The following is a 19,818-nucleotide window of genomic DNA, read 5'->3' as shown; positions in this document are numbered from 1 at the left end:
GAGGAGTTCAACTGCCAACACCAAGTTTATGAGCACAAACTTGGTTTTTCACTGCCTCTGCTCTTTTTCTCAATTCTTATTTCTGTACAGCCAACGATGTCCGTGAATTCAGAGCATATAATTTATAAATTGGAAGTATGCAGCGGTTTGAAAAGCATTCAGGTTGTGTCCCTCACCTGCCTCGTAAACATGTGCAGAAGCTAATGATAGGAGGGGAACTTGGGACATGGATTTCACCACAACAGACCTTCAACAAAGTGGGTATTTTTGCCGCAGACCCATTCTTGCTCACAACTCCCAAGTGCACAAACACTACAAACGGCATACACTTAGAGAAGGCTGTTTGTGGTCGGCTGATTGGGTCTCTGGCGAAGAGAGTCACTCGTAAGCCGCAGAGTGCTCCTTCATTCGCTCTGCTATCTACAAATGGACCATACAGGCTGTTATCTCCATTCAGAGCCGAATGTAAGAGCTAATGCCCAGCATCTGTCTGTACACCTTTGAAGCAGTTTGTTGCAAAAATAAGATATATTTTGCTTTAAACATCTACCAGCCACATTTACTAAATCTTTGCATGGAAACACAAAAACTCCAACCAGTATCCACTGTGGGGACGTGCTCTGTGGAAATGACTGAAATTCTGATGCTTTGACCAAAAAGGAGCTGCGTCTCTTTCTTTTCTCTGCGGCAAGACTGCTGCACTTTCTCCCTCACAAACAAATAAGTCTTTCATGTAATACATAAAACAAAAAGACAAACCCCCTACTGTTAAACACAAAGGTAGTGGGAAGAAATTTCAGGGATCTCATCTTTCAAGTTTATGTTTGAAAGCCAGAGTGCGATCTGACAGATACTTTATGAAGTCCATCTTTTTGTGAATAGAATTGGCTGTGGTATTTCCTTATCGGTTTCTTATTGTTTGGTTCCGCACAAACAAATAATGAATCCCCTTTATTCAGCAGTGACACATTCTTAAGAAAAAAAAATGTTAGCTAATGTTCTGATAAAGGAAACATTTCCCACAGTGGATAAGAATTAGTTTAGTGTACACGGTATGTGTGGTATTTATATGACAAATGTGTCTTACCTATGTGTTTTCCATACATGTGGTAGAAGAAGCCAAAGCAGTAGGCCGGTGGGTTGGTGATACCATAAGGGTTTTTAGGTGCTACGTTGAAAAATGGACTTATCAGCCGTGCCTGGTCTCCTTCCTTGCGTGGTCTTGACGTTTCAATGTACATGTAGAAACCTGTAGAAAGCACAGGTAAACATAAAAACACACATGGACAGTGAGCAGCTGCATGTCAAAATTACAAGCAACAAAAATCCTGTTAATGTAAAGCAAACTATTCACTTTATTCATCCTGAACTTCTCTTCACTTGATACAGAACTGAACTGCACACAGAAGGCCAATACTTAAAGGGTATTTCATTCTAACTTGCTGTTACCTTGTCCTTATTCTTTAGTTTTTGTCATTAATACAACAGCAGTTTTATCACCTGAACGACTGCTAAATCAATGATTTGAACTTAATAGGAGATATTAAATAAATATGTCCCACTTTTTATGTGCTTGAGAGTATATATATATATATATATATATACACATATGGATCTCTGAAGTCACGACCAACACAAAAAGAATCCCAGGCACATTGTTAACATTGCTAACATATAGTTAGTGTAAATTGATAATGTAATTAGATAACAACACTCAATAAGCACTTTTATATTATTGTAAATTTGTCTGTGCTTTTTTTTTATCCTGGCAAGGAAATCTGACTTCTTATTGGCATCCTTAGAATTTTTTTTCCAAGTCAAAAGCTGGTACATCCAGTTTACCATTTATCATTGAATGCATCATTAGTATCTCTGATGTTACGAAATGAATTCACTTAATTGCACAGTAGTCCAATAAAGCTACAGTACTTAAATGTAGCTTCTAAAACTATGAAAAGTAAATGGGAATAATGGAGCCAGTATTTATTTCCAGGAAATACATAGCCCACATACAAATCTGCCAACTGGCCTTTACATCCTGCAGTGAGTTTTTATTCCTGATCTAAGCACGTTCAACACATGACTTAGGATGAGATTTTGCCAAAAAGAGGAATCAGTATAAACTGTATTTTAGAATAGAATAATAAGTCAACTATTGTTTCATTAGCTTGGTGTCTGGTAGTCTGAGCTCCCTTTGCTGTGTATGCTAGTGTGAGCTCTTAGGCTATTTTTTGTATATTTCATGTATGCTTGAAATTGTTTTATTTTCAATTGGCTTCTCTGAAAAGAGTTGCAAATTCATGGTGGAAAAAAGAGTTGTGGAACCATCTTTGTTCTGGCCAAGACTGGTCGGTGTTTTTCACTCTGGCTAGGAAATCTGACTTCTTGTTGCTTGTTGTCCAAAGCAACAAGCACAATTGGTTACTTATCAAGACTTCGCTTGGAGACTTAGAAAAGTGTGTCAAAAAGGACTTAAGTCCTGAAAATGAAAGAAAAAAAAACATAACTAATGATGGCAAGGTAGATTGTTGCCATATTATATTCCTCAAAGAGATAAGAATTTACATTTTTCAGCCGTATTAATAAGGAATGGTACATTACCGTAAAAATGGGACAGGGACATTTTACAGATTGAACTAGTGTGCACGCCAAAGACAGGTCTTACAATAAAAAAGCTTTTGTGGTTCTTTAAGTACATAGTGCACAACTGAGAAAGTTGGTTGAGAAACAGTGAATGAACTTGATAAATATAAGGTTTACCAAACTCCCCCATAAACACTGATAGCCTGACAGAACTGAAACCTTTCATTTTAGAGATAAGGCTTTCTCTGAAGTTCTTCTTTCACTAATCGCGACAGCTCGAGGCAGCGACGATGCCAGCGAGTCAGACAGTCCTTTGACTGTGTCTGAGCCAAATAATCTGAAGCCAATCTGTACCCTGCCACAGGCACAAGGAAGGTAGCTTGCAAGCAGTTCCACGCCCCTCCAGCCAAAATCAAATGGAATATCTCCCTTCGTTGAATCTCATTTCGGATAATTATACGCAGAGAGGAATGGTTCTGATAATGAAATGCTGGACTTTCTGAAACCATTAGGTGATTAAAGCCAATGCATTATTTACTGCTGCAGCTGCTGCTGGTGTCATGGCAGTATAAAATATACTTATCAGAGCATTTATATTGAATCCTTTGAAGAATTAAACACGTATCTGATTTTATTAATTCTTTATCTATTAAATTCCTGATTATGGAACGCCTGTATATGTAACAAAAAATCCTAAATACGAAAAATGTATTTTGGGACCATGAAAACAGCCACGAAGGCTCAATTACAAGATTATTTTCAAAAGAAAATAATCATCAAGGCTGCTCATTGTTAGATTGTGCTGTGCCAAGCAGTTATTGACACGATGAGCACAGATGAAATCATTATACAGTTGGGAGCAGTACTTTTCAAACTTATTTCAACATTTCACAAAGTTTCATTTAATAGCATGCTCACAAACAAGGGTTTGACATAATCAAAATGTATGCTGCTATATTTCTACCTTGCCACATCATTTACCAATAACAAGATAATTACAGTGTTTTCCTGAGCGGCCCGGAGAGATTCATACATTCATGCTTGGATTACATCAGACATAACAGTGTTGTATTCATTTTTCCATTGTGCACTCAGCTTTCCAATCCAACAAGCAGGTATTCTGTTTTCAGAGCCACATTGAGCGGTCAAAAAATAATCACTGAGGTCTGAACCAGCTGGGTCACGTGTTTTTAAAAATGTTTTTAAAAATCACGTGTTTTTAAAATGGGATTGTTCAATGTTACAGATAAACCCCAGCTGTGGGTATCTTGCTTTATTTTCACAAAAACAGCAACGAATTATAATTTCTGTCTCATTTTCATGTCTTAATATCACTAGTTCATAAAGGCTGTATTAAACAGCTCATGTTCCTCTGCAGCTGTTACACATTCAAGTTGAAGGTCTGGTTTTCATTGCTTTCTCTTAAATCAAGCAGACTAAATGGTCACAACATTATAGTTGTCTGTTTCTCCATAACCCCGCTTCCAGGCTCCGACGTAAGCAGTTCTTTGCAGTCGACCAGTGAAAAGTTTTAGTGTAACACTGTTTTTTTTTCCCCAGAGCTTTGCAGAAAGAACTAGCTCTACGTTAGCTTCGAGCTGTGAACCAGCATTAGAACCGCTTTTGGTGAAAAAAACACCCTGTAATCAATGTTTTTGGGAATACCACCTGCCACCTGCCAGTGCTTTTCTGCCTGAAAAAATGGTAGGAGCAACACTATCTGAAGTGTGTCATCATCTGTGACTTCACAGATGCTTCACCATATTAAGCATTGGCTTGTGATAAGATAACGATAAGCTGATTGGCTTGAAAGGACAGTTACAAAACTTTGGATGCTAACTTTTGGTTTAAAAAAAAAAAAAAAAAGTATATTCCAGATAAAACGCTGCTAATTCAGTTCTCATTGCATTTATCTTTTGTTCTGTGCTGTTTTTGTCTGAGAAGAGATTCAGCAAACTTTTAGATCTACTTACCCTGCTTAGAACCGGTGCGATCAGCACTGGGACCGGTGTTGGGTGTGTACTTGGTGTCACGGGTAGCAGCACTGTGCCGCGTCCAATCAAAGTCATCGTTCTTGTCCTGGGTGAACATGCAGATAGGCTCTTCCTCAAAGCTGCAGTGGAACTCCCCTGGTGAGCAGAGCAGAAACAGGATGTTACATTCCCATCCTCACAAAAGAGTGAGAAGTTACAAACTGCCTGGAAGCTACAATGCTACATGCGAGCAGCGTGACATCTTCTGTATATTTATGAGATTTCCTACAGCATGCCTGTCTCAGGGGTATATACAACAGCCTAACTCCTAATTACATCGTGCAATCTAGCGAACAGAATTTGAAAATTAAGATGTGACCTCTCTGACTGCAGTGGAGGTGTTACTGAATGGATTGAGCTTTTTTGTAAAAGCAGTGTGTTTGTGTGGGAGGATGAAGCAACCTGATACTAAAGCGTGATGGATACCATTCAACAGTCGGCCTTGGGAAACAATGTCAGACAAAATTTCATGTGAAAACATTATTTTAAATGTTTTTGAAAGTGTTGTTTGACTCAATAGAAAATCATAATCTGAATCTGTTCAGAAGCCTCAAATTTTGTACGATTGTCCCTGAACGAAACTGAGATGAAAATTCGTCCTTAGATGTTTTGAAAAGGGTCACTTGGAGCACTCTGCGTAATCAGTTTGCGAAACCATGTCCCTCCTTCTCTATCAAATTCTATCTTCTAGATGGTGCACGGGTGAAGATATTGAATGTCACGCTTCTCCTGTCCTTTCCTCCGCTATTCTCCACGCCCCTTTGACAGCATTCTTTTTTTTTAAACAGTGGAGTGTGTGGAGAAAATGGAAATGTGGGTTTTGTCACCTTTAACAACTGAAACAGTAATTGTAACTCTTGCATGAGGTTGTGATGGGTCATGTTGAGGGAAATGTCTCACGGGGAATATGCTAATGAATAGTCAGATATCGCACGCGTGAGGAACTAACACATTCAGTTTAATGAGGGCGTAGCGGCAGGATCATTGGTGTCAAAGCCTCTATTTAATCCATGTAACAAACAAAGCTAAACACATAACCAGAGGACATGGTGCTGCTAAGCAAAGTCCTTAAAGAGATGGTAAAACAGGAGCATTTAGATTCAGGATGTGGGCATGTGCTCTGATAAATATTCATTGATTTATTAAAACGTGGCTGGGAGCAGTTTGGAGTGGTGACCTTGAGAGGAGCTGGATCTGCAGCTTTTACTCAGGTAATGGAGGTAGCACAGACTGAGGTAGAGTGTGGGTGGATAGACAGAAGGGTGGGAAAGGGCAGCAATGCTGTGAGAAGGTGGCCAAGTGGGAAAGGGAGGAAGGGGCTGCATTTCCAGGCACTCATACTCTTCTCCTCATAGGCATGCAGATTTGGAGGGCTTGCGCGAGACATTAATGCCCCCATCCACCGTGAGCTAAACTAAATGCTTTCACTCTCTGTGCCCAAGAGAGAGACAAGAATTTGGAGGATAGGTCGAGGAAGGAGGGAGGAAGAGGAGGCGTTTAGGTAAGATAGTTTCCTGCAGGGATTTGGATAATGATGTTGGTGATTAGGATGTTTGTTGTTATGTTGCCAATGCTTGTGTGAACACCCACCAAAAAAATGAATCTATATAAATATATAAACCGCTCTACACAAAAGCACACTGCAGCACAGTAAACAGTGATTAAATGTGGATTCTTCAGGCATGAATAATGTGGAATTTGTCTGGTTTCAATAATGAAATGCACAATAAATGAGACAAAACATTAAAGACTGTAAACACATATGGCGCAGATGCATGCATAAATGATGCTCGCAATGCACCAAACATGCAAGTCTACAGCGCTGTGCAAAAGTCTTGGGCCGGCCCTCATTTCTTTATAGCAACTTCAAAAGACATGTGCAAACATACATGGAAATGTAGAATATAAGAAAACTACACCATTCCAATGAGCTTGAAAGTCAATATTTGGTATGAGCACCTTTGGTCTTCAACATAGTCTGAACCTTCTTAGACAATCTTTCTTTTAATTCCTTTAAGTAGACTTCAGGAAAAGTTCTACAGATTCTTGAAGGACAGTCCAAAGCTCTTCTTTTGTTCTGTTTTCTATCCAGATGATCCCACACTGCTTCAATAATGTTAATGTCCAGGCTTTTGGGAGGATTCATCCCTCCATAAGAGCTGTTGCCACTGATTTTCAGTCCACTTCTTGTGTCATTTGGCATAGCTCAGCCTTTTCTCCCTGTTTCACTTTACTTAAAAATGGCTTCTTGACAGCCAACCTTCCATGGAGACCATTTCTGACCAGGCTTCAGTGAACAGGAAATGGATCAATTGAAGGTCCAGATGAATCTCCCAGGTGTTTGTTGGATTCTTTTTTATTTCTTAAAGACATCCCTTTCAGAAACTGTTGACCTGCTGTAGATATATATACATATATATATATATAATTTTGTAGGTTTGCCACTCTTTTGTCCTCCTTTTTGTCTATTTTCCTCTATTTAAAGACACACTGGACACCATGCTGTGATATGACAGGTTTTCAGTCGACAGCCACAGTTATTTCTTTTAACTTTTTTTTTCTGTAGATGCAAGAAAAGAGGTGGGAATAAATGTGCCTTTGTGACATGCTGCTTGCCAAAAAATGCCAAATGTTATTATTCAAAATTGGTTCTTTCTTCAGTTTTTATGTTTAGATACAAAACTGTTTTGTTCCTTTAATCAGGTGCCTTTTTCATGCCTGAATGATTCATAGGTCTGTGTTAAGTGGCTTAAAAAACAAACATAAAAGGACATTCTTTTGAAAATGCTCAAGTGCAAGGACTGGATAGAAAATGAGCAAGAAAGCAGCCAGTGGCCCCCAAAAGCCCTTCATGAAAGCCATGAGAACTATTGCTGATAACCACTTCATAAAAGATTACAACAAAGGGTTCCTTGGAAGGAAAATATAAAGTGGGTAGGTTGTCCCATTTCTTTGTTGATACGACACTAGGTTTAGACATCCAGATGACATGTCAATCACAAAAAGAAACAGGACATTCCTATCTATATGGGTGCCTGCAGAGTGAAGTGATATGGCAAAATGGCAGGGCAAAAAGCGATAAGTGGAATGGGGCCCGAAGGTGGCAAACGTGAAAAAAATTAAATGCAGCTTTATTTGGAGCTCATAAAGAAAAGTTGCTGTTCATAGTTTGGTCTAGTTAAGAATATTATGACATGCTGAGTGTCAGATCTGAACTGAATGCAGTCTCCCCACTGTTTTCACACACTATGCTAGAAAAGAAAGGAGCCAGCTCCCAGACGAGTTCAGCAAAGAGAGGTTACTTACTCAGGTGAGGGTTGATGGGAGCTGTGAAGGAGAAGTGACAGAGACAATCATTAGTACAAAGTATCATAGCTGTTTGTCATTACATGAGACACCTATTACAAGGAAACATGCACGGAGGAGAACACAGATGCAGAAACAATCAAACTGACTCACTCTTAATGACACTGTGTAGCTGTTTTGTATGCTCTACTACTGGTTATACAGAGCGGCACACTAGCATAGGCATTGCACATTGTAGCTGATGCTGTCATCTCCTGCGGTGCAGAGCTAATAGAAGCCTGCATGTATAAAACGTTGCTTAAAGATAGATCATGGCATCCTGTCATATTAAAAGAATTTAAGTATTGCAGCAATCATCTGCAACACAGTCCAATAATTACTGAGCAGAGCAAAGAGAGATGTCTGGAGTATGAAAGGGAAAAGGTGGCAGCAGCCCTTTTCAGCCTGGTGCTTAATGTAAAAGACAGGATTAGGAAGACCTGCCTGATCACATTAATAAGCCTATAACACAGCTGCTTATCGTTACTGCCATTTACCAGCACTGCCGATGTTCTCGTCCAAGGTGACTTCCATTTAGACCACTAAGCCTATTTTAAAAACTTCCATTTAGAAGCCAATGAATCATAAAGAAAAGTGTAATAATTCCAAGCGTGTCTGCTAGTCACCCCTCTGCAACCTTCTGTCTGTGTTTTCAAAACGGTCATTATGGAAACTTGGAAATCAAACAACCCGACTTATGTCCATTAAAACATATTTGAGGCATTTTTTGCATTCTGTCCACCTAAACCATGGTTCAACGCTTCCCTCATTGATAATTTAAGACGCTCCAGCCGCAGCACACACATAAAGGTCAAGGGTATCACGGAGAGTTGCAACAAGCCAGTTAGTTGGCACTTCACTTTTTGCAGAGTAAATACCATTTAACCTGTCAAGAAGATTCATGAGCATTTTCATGATCGATTGCTGAATAGATGAGATACATCAGCTTTACCACAAAACTATGTTGTGGCATGATTTATGAAACCATTCTGTTCATGGGGGGAATTGATTTTAATCCAGCCAATTAAAGTGAGTAATAACAAATCATTCCTACAAAGGAAAACATGTACTGAAGAGCGGGGGAAGTGCTGCGGCGCGGATGGAAATGATCTTTTAAAAAGCAGCTGCTCGAGAAGTGATTTCTCTTTTTTTTTGTTGTGCTGTTGGTGGAGATGTACGTCCACTTGTGGGGATAGGAGTAAAATAAACACCTGGGTGTTTTAGATGGAGAAGAAAACACAAACCTTACAAACAGAACTGCGATTCCAGGGTGCACTTTCATCGTAATATTAAGCTAGGCTAAAGACACCTGAATCCAAGCAATCACAGTGGACTGCACAGAACATGACAATTTGCAGAGGGTGGGGGGCACGTAGTTAAGAGAAGGTTTTAAATGACATCTTGCACCCTCAGGCTTGTAAAAAAAAAGGATACAGAGTTTTCCAACAAAACTCTTTCAGCCTACCCCCTGCTTGCTTGCTTCTTCCCTCTCAACCTCCCTTTTCCTGCACCCCCCCACCCCCAAATCCTTCCTACCCCCGCCCCTCCCATCTTCCTTCCAACTCTGCAGCTATGAAAGCATATTTTGTTGTCTTATTTCTTACCTGAAGCTTCTCCTGGCTGACTCACTGTGCCTGAGTCCAGATGAACGTGACTATTCGAACAATTTCTCCACCCCACTGCGGAAGTCATGCTGAGCACTGAGCAGGCCCCGAGGCAGCTTTATTACTGATGTGTGTGCACACACTCTCGAAAAGACACATGCACTAACAGATAATTAAACTTGCATTATGTATGACTGTATTGAACAGGGAAAAACAAGGAATATATTTAATTGAGGGTGAGATCAACTCTAGACTCACAAGTTTTCTATTAAGAAAAGTGTTTAAATATGTTTTTTACTCCTAAAAACATGAGGAAAACTTTATTGCTCTCCTCAAAATGCATTGTGTTATTAAAGCATTGGTGTGAGAAGGCCTCGAGCAAGCTGAAAATGCTTTCAAAACTGTCTCCAATTTTCCCCTTAATGCTGCCGCACCCCACTTTCCCCCAACAGCAAAAAATAGCCCCGAATAATGGCTGTAGAGGATGAAATGTTCTGCTGATAGTTGCCAAGATAAGCACACCTTGTGATCACGGACGAGAGTGAGGTAAGCCTTTCCTGCTACAAGCCCCCATATAAGGAGCATGTCTGACCAACGGTGTCTATGGTTCCAGCAAAGAGGACAAGACAAATTGCTGCTCGATACGTGATTGACTTCCATCCAAAGTGCCTAATTTTGATTGAAATGGAATTCGAGCTCAGTGACCGCCAAAGGACATTGGTCTGTCAAGGCGGCTCTAGATACAACCGCTGACTTCATCTTGGCAGGGATCCCTGCTCATTGGCTTCCAGCTTTACAACAAAGCAGCAGACAATAACACAGATGCGGCCAAATGTCGTCATACAGACAACAATAGCAAGGCTCCTCCTTGTTTTCTTTCGTTTTTTTATCATTAACCATATAATCCACATTTTGGGAAAATATCGACCCTGATGTTTAGGTAGGTCTAAGTGGGTGCCCTGTGATGGCTTCACACGTTAAAGCATCAGCTAGAATAGTAACAGTGTGGGTAAATGTAATCTTTCTCTCCTGTCTCTGTAACCGAAATAACAGGAGCAACTTCGCTCTTTTGTGTCCTTCAACAAAAATCGTGTTCTGAGGATGTACTGCTCTGCGCAGACCCTGTAGTTTCACATGAATACACATGGACACACTCAAACACAAGCAAAGCAGTCTAATCACCGCCTATGTGTTATTCTGCACTTGCATCAGTCAGACACATCGATGCAAGCAAGAGAGTTCCTAATGGACTCCCACGTGGATCCGCCTTGTGCTGGATTCAAAGCAGGAAACTGAAACAACAACAACAACAAAAAAAGGTGTGCGAAAAAAAAAAAAACTGTACAAAAACAAATCATATATGTCAACTGACTTTCCACATCAGCAACGATAACATCTCAAATCAAACCTAATGCTGCTGCCTGCTCTACAGGAGCTGGTTTCAAAGGATTGTCAAACAGAGCATAACAAAATCCATGATTCACACAAGAGTAGGAGATACAAGGACTGAGCAACCAAACCGACAAGCCACTCTGGTGCGGCCTGGCACAGCTGATACGCTTAAATTACCATAAGTCTTACCTTAAATCTGTCAGCAGGTAAAGAAGTCCACCCGTCAGCAAAGCTCAAAAGAAGCTCACTGGTTAACGTGACGTGTGTAATTTCATTTGGGCAAAAAAAGGCAAACAGTAAAAAATAACTACAGTTCTTGTTTCTGAGCGGTTGCCAAGCAAGAAGAAACTCAAGGGAGTTGGTGCTCTCAGCCTTGTTTCATTCTGTTTCCAGTCTTTGTTCTAATATGAGCTGGCAAGCTGCTGACTGAAACACTATTTAATGGATTCATATGAAGGAAGTACAGATCCTCTCATATAGGGCTCTGTTACAAAAATTATTGATTGAATGTCTTTGAATGGAAGCATTTTATGAAAAGAGCACATTTATTATTTACAAAAATATATAAGCTGTACTAAACTATCTTTTGTAGAAGACCAGATGTGTTCAGAAGCGGTTTACAGCACAGTATATAATCACATTAACTAGACTGTGCCATTTCTGGAGAAGTTGCAGTGGGATTGCTGAAACATCCGGCCCCTTGTTTCTTACTAAATGCCAATACAAATATAAAGCTGGATCTTTCGAAATGCTTGTCAACAGAACATCAGATGAGGTATCAAATGTCCAACAGCTGCGAGTTATGAGTGGCAGCTGAGATTGCCATGGTGACATCAAATAACCCTTTCCATCTGACGGAAAACTCACAAGAAATATTGTCTCAAACTTTAGCCACAGTTGCCACTGTTTGGTGTAAAAATTTAAACATATGGACAAATAGCAAAACAGCATCACTCTCAGTGTTCTCAGAAAATTCTTTATTCTGTATTGAATTCTACGGGCTTGTTGGGAGTTTTTCTGTAATTTGGAGGCTTCAAGCACAAAAAGTACAAGTATTTTGGCTTAGAAAAGTGACTTTGTGAGAGAGAAGACAAAACTCCTCCTTTCTGCTGAATGCTATTAACACTAAAGGATGACAAGGGAGAAGGAAGAACATCCTAAACATTTTTTTGTTTCAACGTGTGGTAGGATTGCGCTTTGTGGCAATCCCACTTAAGAGATTAAAATCGGTGCTGTGCTGGCATTGGCCATTGTAGCTTTCTTTGTATCTTATTTAGATTTTCTACTGAACATTTTTTTAAGTGCATGTGTGTAAAAAAACATCAATTTAGATTTTTTTTCCCATGCTGGGTTGAAAACATAGCTGCTCAACAGATTTATGACAGTAATTCTGGCACTTTTTAACATCTCTATTGAGTAGTTATGCAAACAGGTAAGTTGTTTACTTGTGGAAGCAACTGGCCATGTTTTTTAAAAACCCAACTAATGCCTGGACTAAACCCTCAAATCTATACTAGTTGAGGAGGAGGCGTCTCTGATGTAAGAAAGAAGAAAAATAGTGACCAATGAGCAGGAAATTCAAACCATCTTTTTCCTCAATTGTCAAGGGGAATCACTGGTACATAAAATGAACAATCTTGAACTTTGTAGAAGGAATATCATTAATATGGGACATGCAGTTTTATTTGTTTCACTGGGATTTGGCTGCAGAAACTTATTCCACACACCTATGCGTCTTTACACAGCTGCCAGATTATAAAGATAGAGAGAGACTACAGAGAGCGCACCACTAATAGATGGTACAATCCTGGGTATGTTCCTGAAAACAAGCAGCTCAGATGTTGCACCGTTGACTGTTAGTTTCTGTTAAAGTTGCCTATAGAGAGAGTTGAACTGTGTTTCTTGCCAACGCTGCTGGTGTTGTCATCTGATGAATAACCCAACATCTGAATGGACTCATGGTATTTCATATAGATTTTAAAAACACTTTTCAGTCTACTAAGATTCCAACTGCACAACAGTTTGTCAAGTGACTTATATTGTATTTAATTACATTTGGCCTTATCTATGTTTGTCTCAATAATTTCTACTGCAGGAATATCATTTTGCTTTGTTGATTATTAAAATTCCATTCAATTTACTAAACACCATAAGAGTAAAAATATTTTAATTTATTCCACCCTGAATAAGTGAAAACCCTTATATCATTCAGCTAGGGGCCATGAAGTAAAACTGTAATGTATGACTTGCTCAATTTCTGTTGTTTAAAATTCGGTTGATCTGGAGAGAAGAATTTTAAAATAGGTTACGTAACATCAGTGTTCACTGGCTCACTGTCACAAGACTGCTATTCATCATCTAATTTACAGTTCTGATTAGGTGAAAGTGGATAAAGTTTCCCAATCCTCACCCTGGTCTAGTCAGGAGACTAACTGCAGTTCTGAATTCCAATGCAAATGTTCATTTTAGCCTCTAACTTTAGCCTCTAACAGCTGTTACCGATTGAAGTGATTGATGTATTTTTTTCACTTGGAAGTTTTTTAAACTTGATGCTTAAGGATTTTAAGGAAAATACTGCAACCCCTCCAAACTCTACGCTGTGACTGAAAGCTTGAGGTAAGACGAAAGATGAAATAAAATACTTTTCAAGAGTTGTGTTTCACTGATTTCTTATGTAAAAAGGGATTTACACCATGGCAGATAAAGTGCTTAGACCGCAATATCACTGGCCCAACCACTGGTTCAAATAACACCTCAGAGAAAGCAGCAAAATGTGTCTGATTTAAGTATTCGAAGAGAAATGTTACTGTAAACACCCTTATGAGAGCCATAAAAATTGAATATTGAGAAAACGCAGCAGTATTGTACTGTGCTACTGTGAGGGCTGACAGGAAGCTCAAATGTTCATCCAGCATTGTGGAGGAAAGCTAGAGTCAGGGAAACAGAGACGCATGATAAGAAACACCAAACAGATGCTGAGTTTGTCTCTGCAGCAAAATTCAAAAGAGCATCCTCAGTGCTCGGTGACACAGCCATTCTTCATTCTACAGCTGGGGACATAGTAACCGCTTTTTGTGTTTTCTTGCCAAGTCACAGAAAAGCTGCTGCCATCGACTTTGTGTGAATCACAGTAATGGCTTTGACGACTGGGAAATGATGAGAGAAAAAAAAAAACTGCTCTCATATACATTTTAGAGGCCATATATTTAATATAGGACAGCAGTGTTTAATACTAAATATATATTTTTGGTCAGTCTTGGACAGAGCTAGAGACTATCTCTCTGTACACCATGAAAGGCAGGGAAGGCCATTTTCACCATTCCATAGTAAACATACAAATGGACATGGAAGGAACACCTGAAGGGGATTTGGAGATTTTTAAACCTGCAGGTTTTTCTGATAGGCAGACAAAGGAAACATGAGCAATATGTGATTTCTTTAGAACTTAAGTAGAACTCATAGCTGCCTTATTACTACACTCAACACATTTGATAACTACCACAGACTGGTAACGGAGGGTGGAATAGTAGTGGATTAGAGTGCAGCAACCTTTTTACTGCTTGTCTTGGAAGTTTGTCTGTAATAATGAAAGTGCTTAATTCAAACAAATGGATTTCTCTTTCTTTAATGAAAATATTACAGTAAATTTAGATAACTAGACATAGGATATATCCCACTGTAAACATGTGAATTATTCATAGCCACATATACTTAGCTTTTTTTAAAGTTATTGTACACTCAAAAACTATTTAAAAAAACAACCCACAACCCTAGTATTTTGTTCTGGGCTCCTCAGGGATTGAAAATATGTCATTCTGAGTGGTTCAGATTTGCAGTGGATTTTTATGTCTCATTCCCAGCTTAGAGTACAAATATCCAGTGTCCTTATCCTTATCTCTGCCCAACTTTAAGTATAAACCATGGTGCATTCGCTGAACCTAAGCAATGGAACATGGAAACCCTTTTGCTCTTGCTTTTTGCATTGCTTGTAATGGCAAATTCTCATCAAAAGTTATAAAATTCACTTAAGAAAGAAATTAGCTAATAATGTTCTACCAATGCTTTGTCAATTTTTTTATATCCCAACCAAGAAATCTGACTCCTTATAGTCATCCTTTATATTTTTCCCAGTCTGAAATTGGAATTATTGATTTCTCATTTTATCACTGAATGTACCATCGGCAGGTCCACTGTGCCTCAAATTAACGTTTTAACTTTGCTGGAAATGAGTCCATATAGCAACTACAAATTTAAAACAGAGAGGAAGGGAACAACGGTGAGGGAAAGAGTTTATGGAGCCAATATGTGGCTGAGGAATCTACAATCTAAATTTAAAGTGGAGTCATTGCCTTCTGTCATGTAATGTTTCACAGATCATTTCAACAGAGTCACATGGTCACAAGTCAGCCAAAGGTTTATTCCTTCCTTCAGGAGTTTCCATAATCTTCTATATGCAAAAAGTCCACCTTCCAAGAATTTTAAAATATTTACATTTTGTCTGAGGTTTCAGAGAGAGAAAACAAAGCTTGCCTGGAAGTCAGATAAACAAGAATAAAAGCTTTGGCTAACAATTCATTAGTTTTTGAGATAAACTGATTTCTAGTTATAGTTAAATATGATGTGATATGATGGAGCACATGTACAGTGATTCATAAACAACCTTCCATCAAAACTTTATTTAGGAATATCTTACACATTTATTGCAGTAAAACAAACTTGGAAATGTATTGAAGCACTGGGCAACACTTTGGGTCCCTGTTTTCCAATGAGAATTTAACAGAAGCCAAAACAAAGATGATTCCGGGTTGCATTTTAGATCAGGGCGCCGAGCACGACACATTCTCAGAGCACAGTGGATTTGGCTCGGACACATCTCAGCCTGATCCACTGTGTGGGAGAACAGAGCACCCCAAGAGTGGTAATTAGTCCAGTCTCTCATTGGAAAGGCGATTTAAACACCCTTTCCTCTGCACTCCCAACTTGGCTGTATCCATCTCTCGTCTTAATTGACCACGGCTCTTTTTAGTTCACTTTAACTGGATTCAATTTGATCCAATTCAGCTGAATTCAACTCAAGGTTTATTAAAGACCATGCAACACCACAAACCGCTTCAAAAATAACAGCAGGGGGAATCTATCTGCTTCTCTGTCTTCCGCTCTTCTCCAATTCTGTTTTCACCAGCCATGATGAGCTGCAGTGAAACTGAATTATTGACAACTGCAGCAGCACCACCACCACTGAGCAGCAACTCAGCAGTCAGTGATAGACGGAGGAGGTTTTTTTTGGAGTTTTTTGAAAATTCAAGTACCTGTATGTGTGCTCACTGGGACTGCTGGGCTAACTGTTGATACTACAGAAGAATCTATTTGTGTATTTCAGCAGGCATGCTGCCTGACAAGCGAAAGAATCAAACTACTATTTTATTCTGAAGACAACACAGTGTGTTTTAATGTATTCTCATTGGTCTGGTCTGATAAAGCTTAAAGTACACAAAATCTTTAGGATGTTCTCCTGACTGCTAGTTTTGGCTGCTTCAGGCTGTTCTTTCATCAGAGCCAATTCTACTTGAGTTTAACCTCACTTGTGTTTTCTTAATCTCACATTTTAAGCTTCTTCTTCTCCGTTTTCTCTCCCTTTCACCTCCTTCACACAACACGCACTATCAGCTAGCTTTTGTCTTTGGTGAGAGAGGGTGCAATTATAGTCAGGCCAAATGACAGTCTTGGATCGTATCTGGTGTTTTTGTTAATTTCCTGTTTTGTGTTAAGCTGGTATTTGCTTTCTTTCCTGCCTTAGTTTGGATGTGTTTTTTCATTTTCATTTTCGTGTCTTGACATGCGCTTCCTTGTGGTTTTTTCTGTCTTTGGGTCTGCTCGACCAGTCTTAGATTACGATTTGTTGAGTTCTCCTTGAGACGTTTGTCTTTTTTCCCCAAGACCTAACAAATTCCCACTATGACCACTCCTTAACCTCACGAATAACCCCAACCCTTTTCAATGAGATCAAGGAAACATCATCAGGTAAAAACTATTGGGGGTCAATGTTTTTGACTATTCGAACGTACCTCTTTGTCTTTATTGTTTTCAGCCTTTTGTCGGATCATCTGTTTATTCTGCTTGGTCTCCTTGCTTGTTCCTCAATCTCTTGTTTTTGTTTTGTTTACCTTCTTTTTGGATTTTGATATGAAGCTTCACCTTGATTTCCAGCTGCTTTCTGTTTGGTGTTTCTAATTAATCTAAAAAGAGATTTCACTTCCCTCTTTGTGTCTGCTCTTTGTTACTGTGATAAATTAATTTCATCTTTGCAAAGTCCTTTGTTTTATCTTATAAGTCCTTGTCTAAACTCTACATCACGTAACGTAAAGAAGATTACACCTGTAAGCATTATTATTGCTCTGTTTGGCCACCCAGCCTTTGAAAAGGCCACTGCTGATCTTATTCTTTATTATAACCCTGAAAGGGCAACAAACTTTGGATATGAAATCAAAGAAGCTATGTGTTACACGAGAAACATTTCAGGAGGCAGACCACATCTTCTGGCAGCAAGAAGAACAGGGATCACAACCAGAAAATATGTTGTTTGGGGCCAAATTGAGTAAAGCAATACATGAGTCATCTCTGACCAGTTGTTCTTGTTCTTTTTGACTCATATTACATGTTTGAGTCATCTGATGCTTTGATGTCACGATGATCTCTCAAGCATGCAAACAATAAGTCAGCCTTTACCCCAGTCCAGGATAGACCTGCCTCGAGTAATAAGGCTTGCAGGAGGACATTAGTCAGTTGATCAAGATTTATTTGGATCAAATTGAAAAGCATGCTGATTTCAGACTGTCTTCTGATGACTGAATGTGTTCGATGCTGTTCAAGTTACTTTAATGAGTTAACTTTTTCTTCTCCATCCTCATACATAGCATACATAATAAAAGAGTACTGATACCACAGCGAACTTTTAATCTTCATGCATGTATTGATGGCCATGTTTCGTTAAACATCAGCCCAAACTGGAGTTTGGGGTTAATTAAAGAGCGTTAGCTAAAGGATAACCAGCAGTAGCTATAGTCTCTACCTGCACAAACACACGTGTAAGCAGAGGACAAAAGCCGAGAAAGAAAGGCAGAATTAATACTGTGCAGCACTCACCGCTGTAGGTGACAATCCGGATGGCGGAGTCACCCTCTCCGAAACGTGTGATGGGGGTGAGGCGCACCTCGTATGATTCAGGCTTTATCAGCTCAGTCAGGTTATGTGTCATGAGCTCTCCTCTGTTGATCGTTCCATCCACAGGGATTTCCTGCTCCCACCAGCGCTGCAGCCCCATCTGGAAGGGAAGAAGAACCACAGGAGCTTTGGATTATTAAAACTCATCCGGCATGCTATGATCTGTTTACAAACACAAAGACATTTTATACATTATTAATCTCTAAAAAGCATCTTAAGCTGTCACTGCTATAATCTTCTACTTAAAGGGACTGTTTGCTTTTTTTCTTAAGTAGGACTGTGTGTAGTACTCATGAGCAGTCAGTGTCTTGCATGCTGTAGACAGGGGTCAATCTGCTCTTATTTCGCAGAGTAAGAGGGAATTTTCTTTTGCCCTAAAACAATTCAATCTGAAAAACTTTTGTGCAGCCTTATGGTCATATTGTGCAAACAGAAATTTCAACAGTTTGGATGGCTTAAATGACTCCTCACTGAGGAACGCAACATGCATAACAACAAAAACTCTAATCAGCTAAAAAAACTCAGAGTTTTATAGAGCCCAACATTGCGGTATGTGCAGGAGAGTTCAGTTACAAAATGGGTGTAGCATGAGTTGTGTTTTGCTTGATCAAATTAAGCGACGATATGCCAGGGTTCTGTTTAAATCCACCACAACGGGCCAGAAAATCTGGTTCATATCTGGATATCATAATCCCAGAGTGTTTGAACTATACAGCACATATGTTGACCTCAATACGCATCTAAAATTTAGCAAGTAAAACATAGCTACTGGGGGACACTGACAACTAAACACAAATGTACAGTTGGAGAAAAGATACTGATTAATTCAGAGATAAGATAAAGACTATTTAGAGTCTAAATAGTGATGACTACTCATGAATTATGACAGACAGACACCTCGAAAGGTCTTTGAACAGCAAGTCTGTATTTTTAGAGCGCGTTTTTTTTAATACATCATCCAGTCGACATTGTTGCTCAAAGAGTGTTTGCATACTGAGCCCGACACATTTTATTATTCTATCCATTATGGATCTTTGCCTCATTAGGTCAAATGTTGCTGTCAAGTAGCGACCGCAAAGGATAAAATGTAAATAAACTGGGTCCATACAATCTGAAGTTGAGAGAAAGGAAAGTTTTGAAAACTGATAACACATCTGAGGAGTTATCCCCATTGTTTACTGATATACTTTTTCCAGTGCTGTTTTTGATTTGCATTTTAAAGGACGTGAAGAAGAAAATATAATTGGAAAGCGTAAAACATCTAAATAACTTCTAATATTGCTAAAAAAACAACTTGTGTCTGACCTGAGCACTAGCTGAAACCGGTCTGAGCCAGTACACAGTAAACCCACATGCCTGACCCGCCTCTTTCCAGATCCAACACAATATCTCAGATATCCCAGAAATTAAAGTGATTCCCGAGGAAGAGCTTGCTCCATTTTTGCCTTGTGGGTGTCCAACACAAATGCTGTTTTCTACTTCTTGAGGACAACTACTTCTTCTACTGAGTTACAACCACTGGCAATACAGTCTGTAGATTATTAGCTTAGCTAAAAAGCCTGAAACCAGTGAGAAATGTGCCTGTTTCATTCTTTTCTCTTTTTTTCCAACTTTACAAAGCATTACTTCATATTTGCGAA

General features: G+C 39.2%; 1 protein-coding gene across 1 annotated transcript in view; it reads right to left on the bottom strand.

Moving 5' to 3' along the window:
• The window catches only part of LOC140267106 (MAM domain-containing glycosylphosphatidylinositol anchor protein 2-like), a 195,455-nt gene that overhangs the window by 13,472 nt on the left and 162,165 nt on the right, over window positions 1–19,818 (bottom strand). Inside the window, exons 12-15 of the mRNA XM_072362282.1 lie at window positions 18,101–18,278; window positions 7,923–7,943; window positions 4,557–4,712; window positions 1,088–1,249 (exon numbers count right to left, since the gene is read on the bottom strand). Coding sequence (XP_072218383.1) covers window positions 1,088–1,249; window positions 4,557–4,712; window positions 7,923–7,943; window positions 18,101–18,278 — 517 coding nt within the window. The remainder of the gene's footprint in view (window positions 1–1,087; window positions 1,250–4,556; window positions 4,713–7,922; window positions 7,944–18,100; window positions 18,279–19,818) is intronic.

This window comes from Leuresthes tenuis, unplaced genomic scaffold (assembly GCF_036924035.1).
Source record: "Leuresthes tenuis unplaced genomic scaffold, fLeuTen1.0.hap1 SCAF_13, whole genome shotgun sequence".
Lineage (NCBI taxonomy): Eukaryota > Metazoa > Chordata > Actinopteri > Atheriniformes > Atherinopsidae > Leuresthes > Leuresthes tenuis.
The sequence above is the reverse complement of the archived record's forward strand: the minus strand, read 5'-3'. Positions and strand labels throughout refer to the sequence as shown.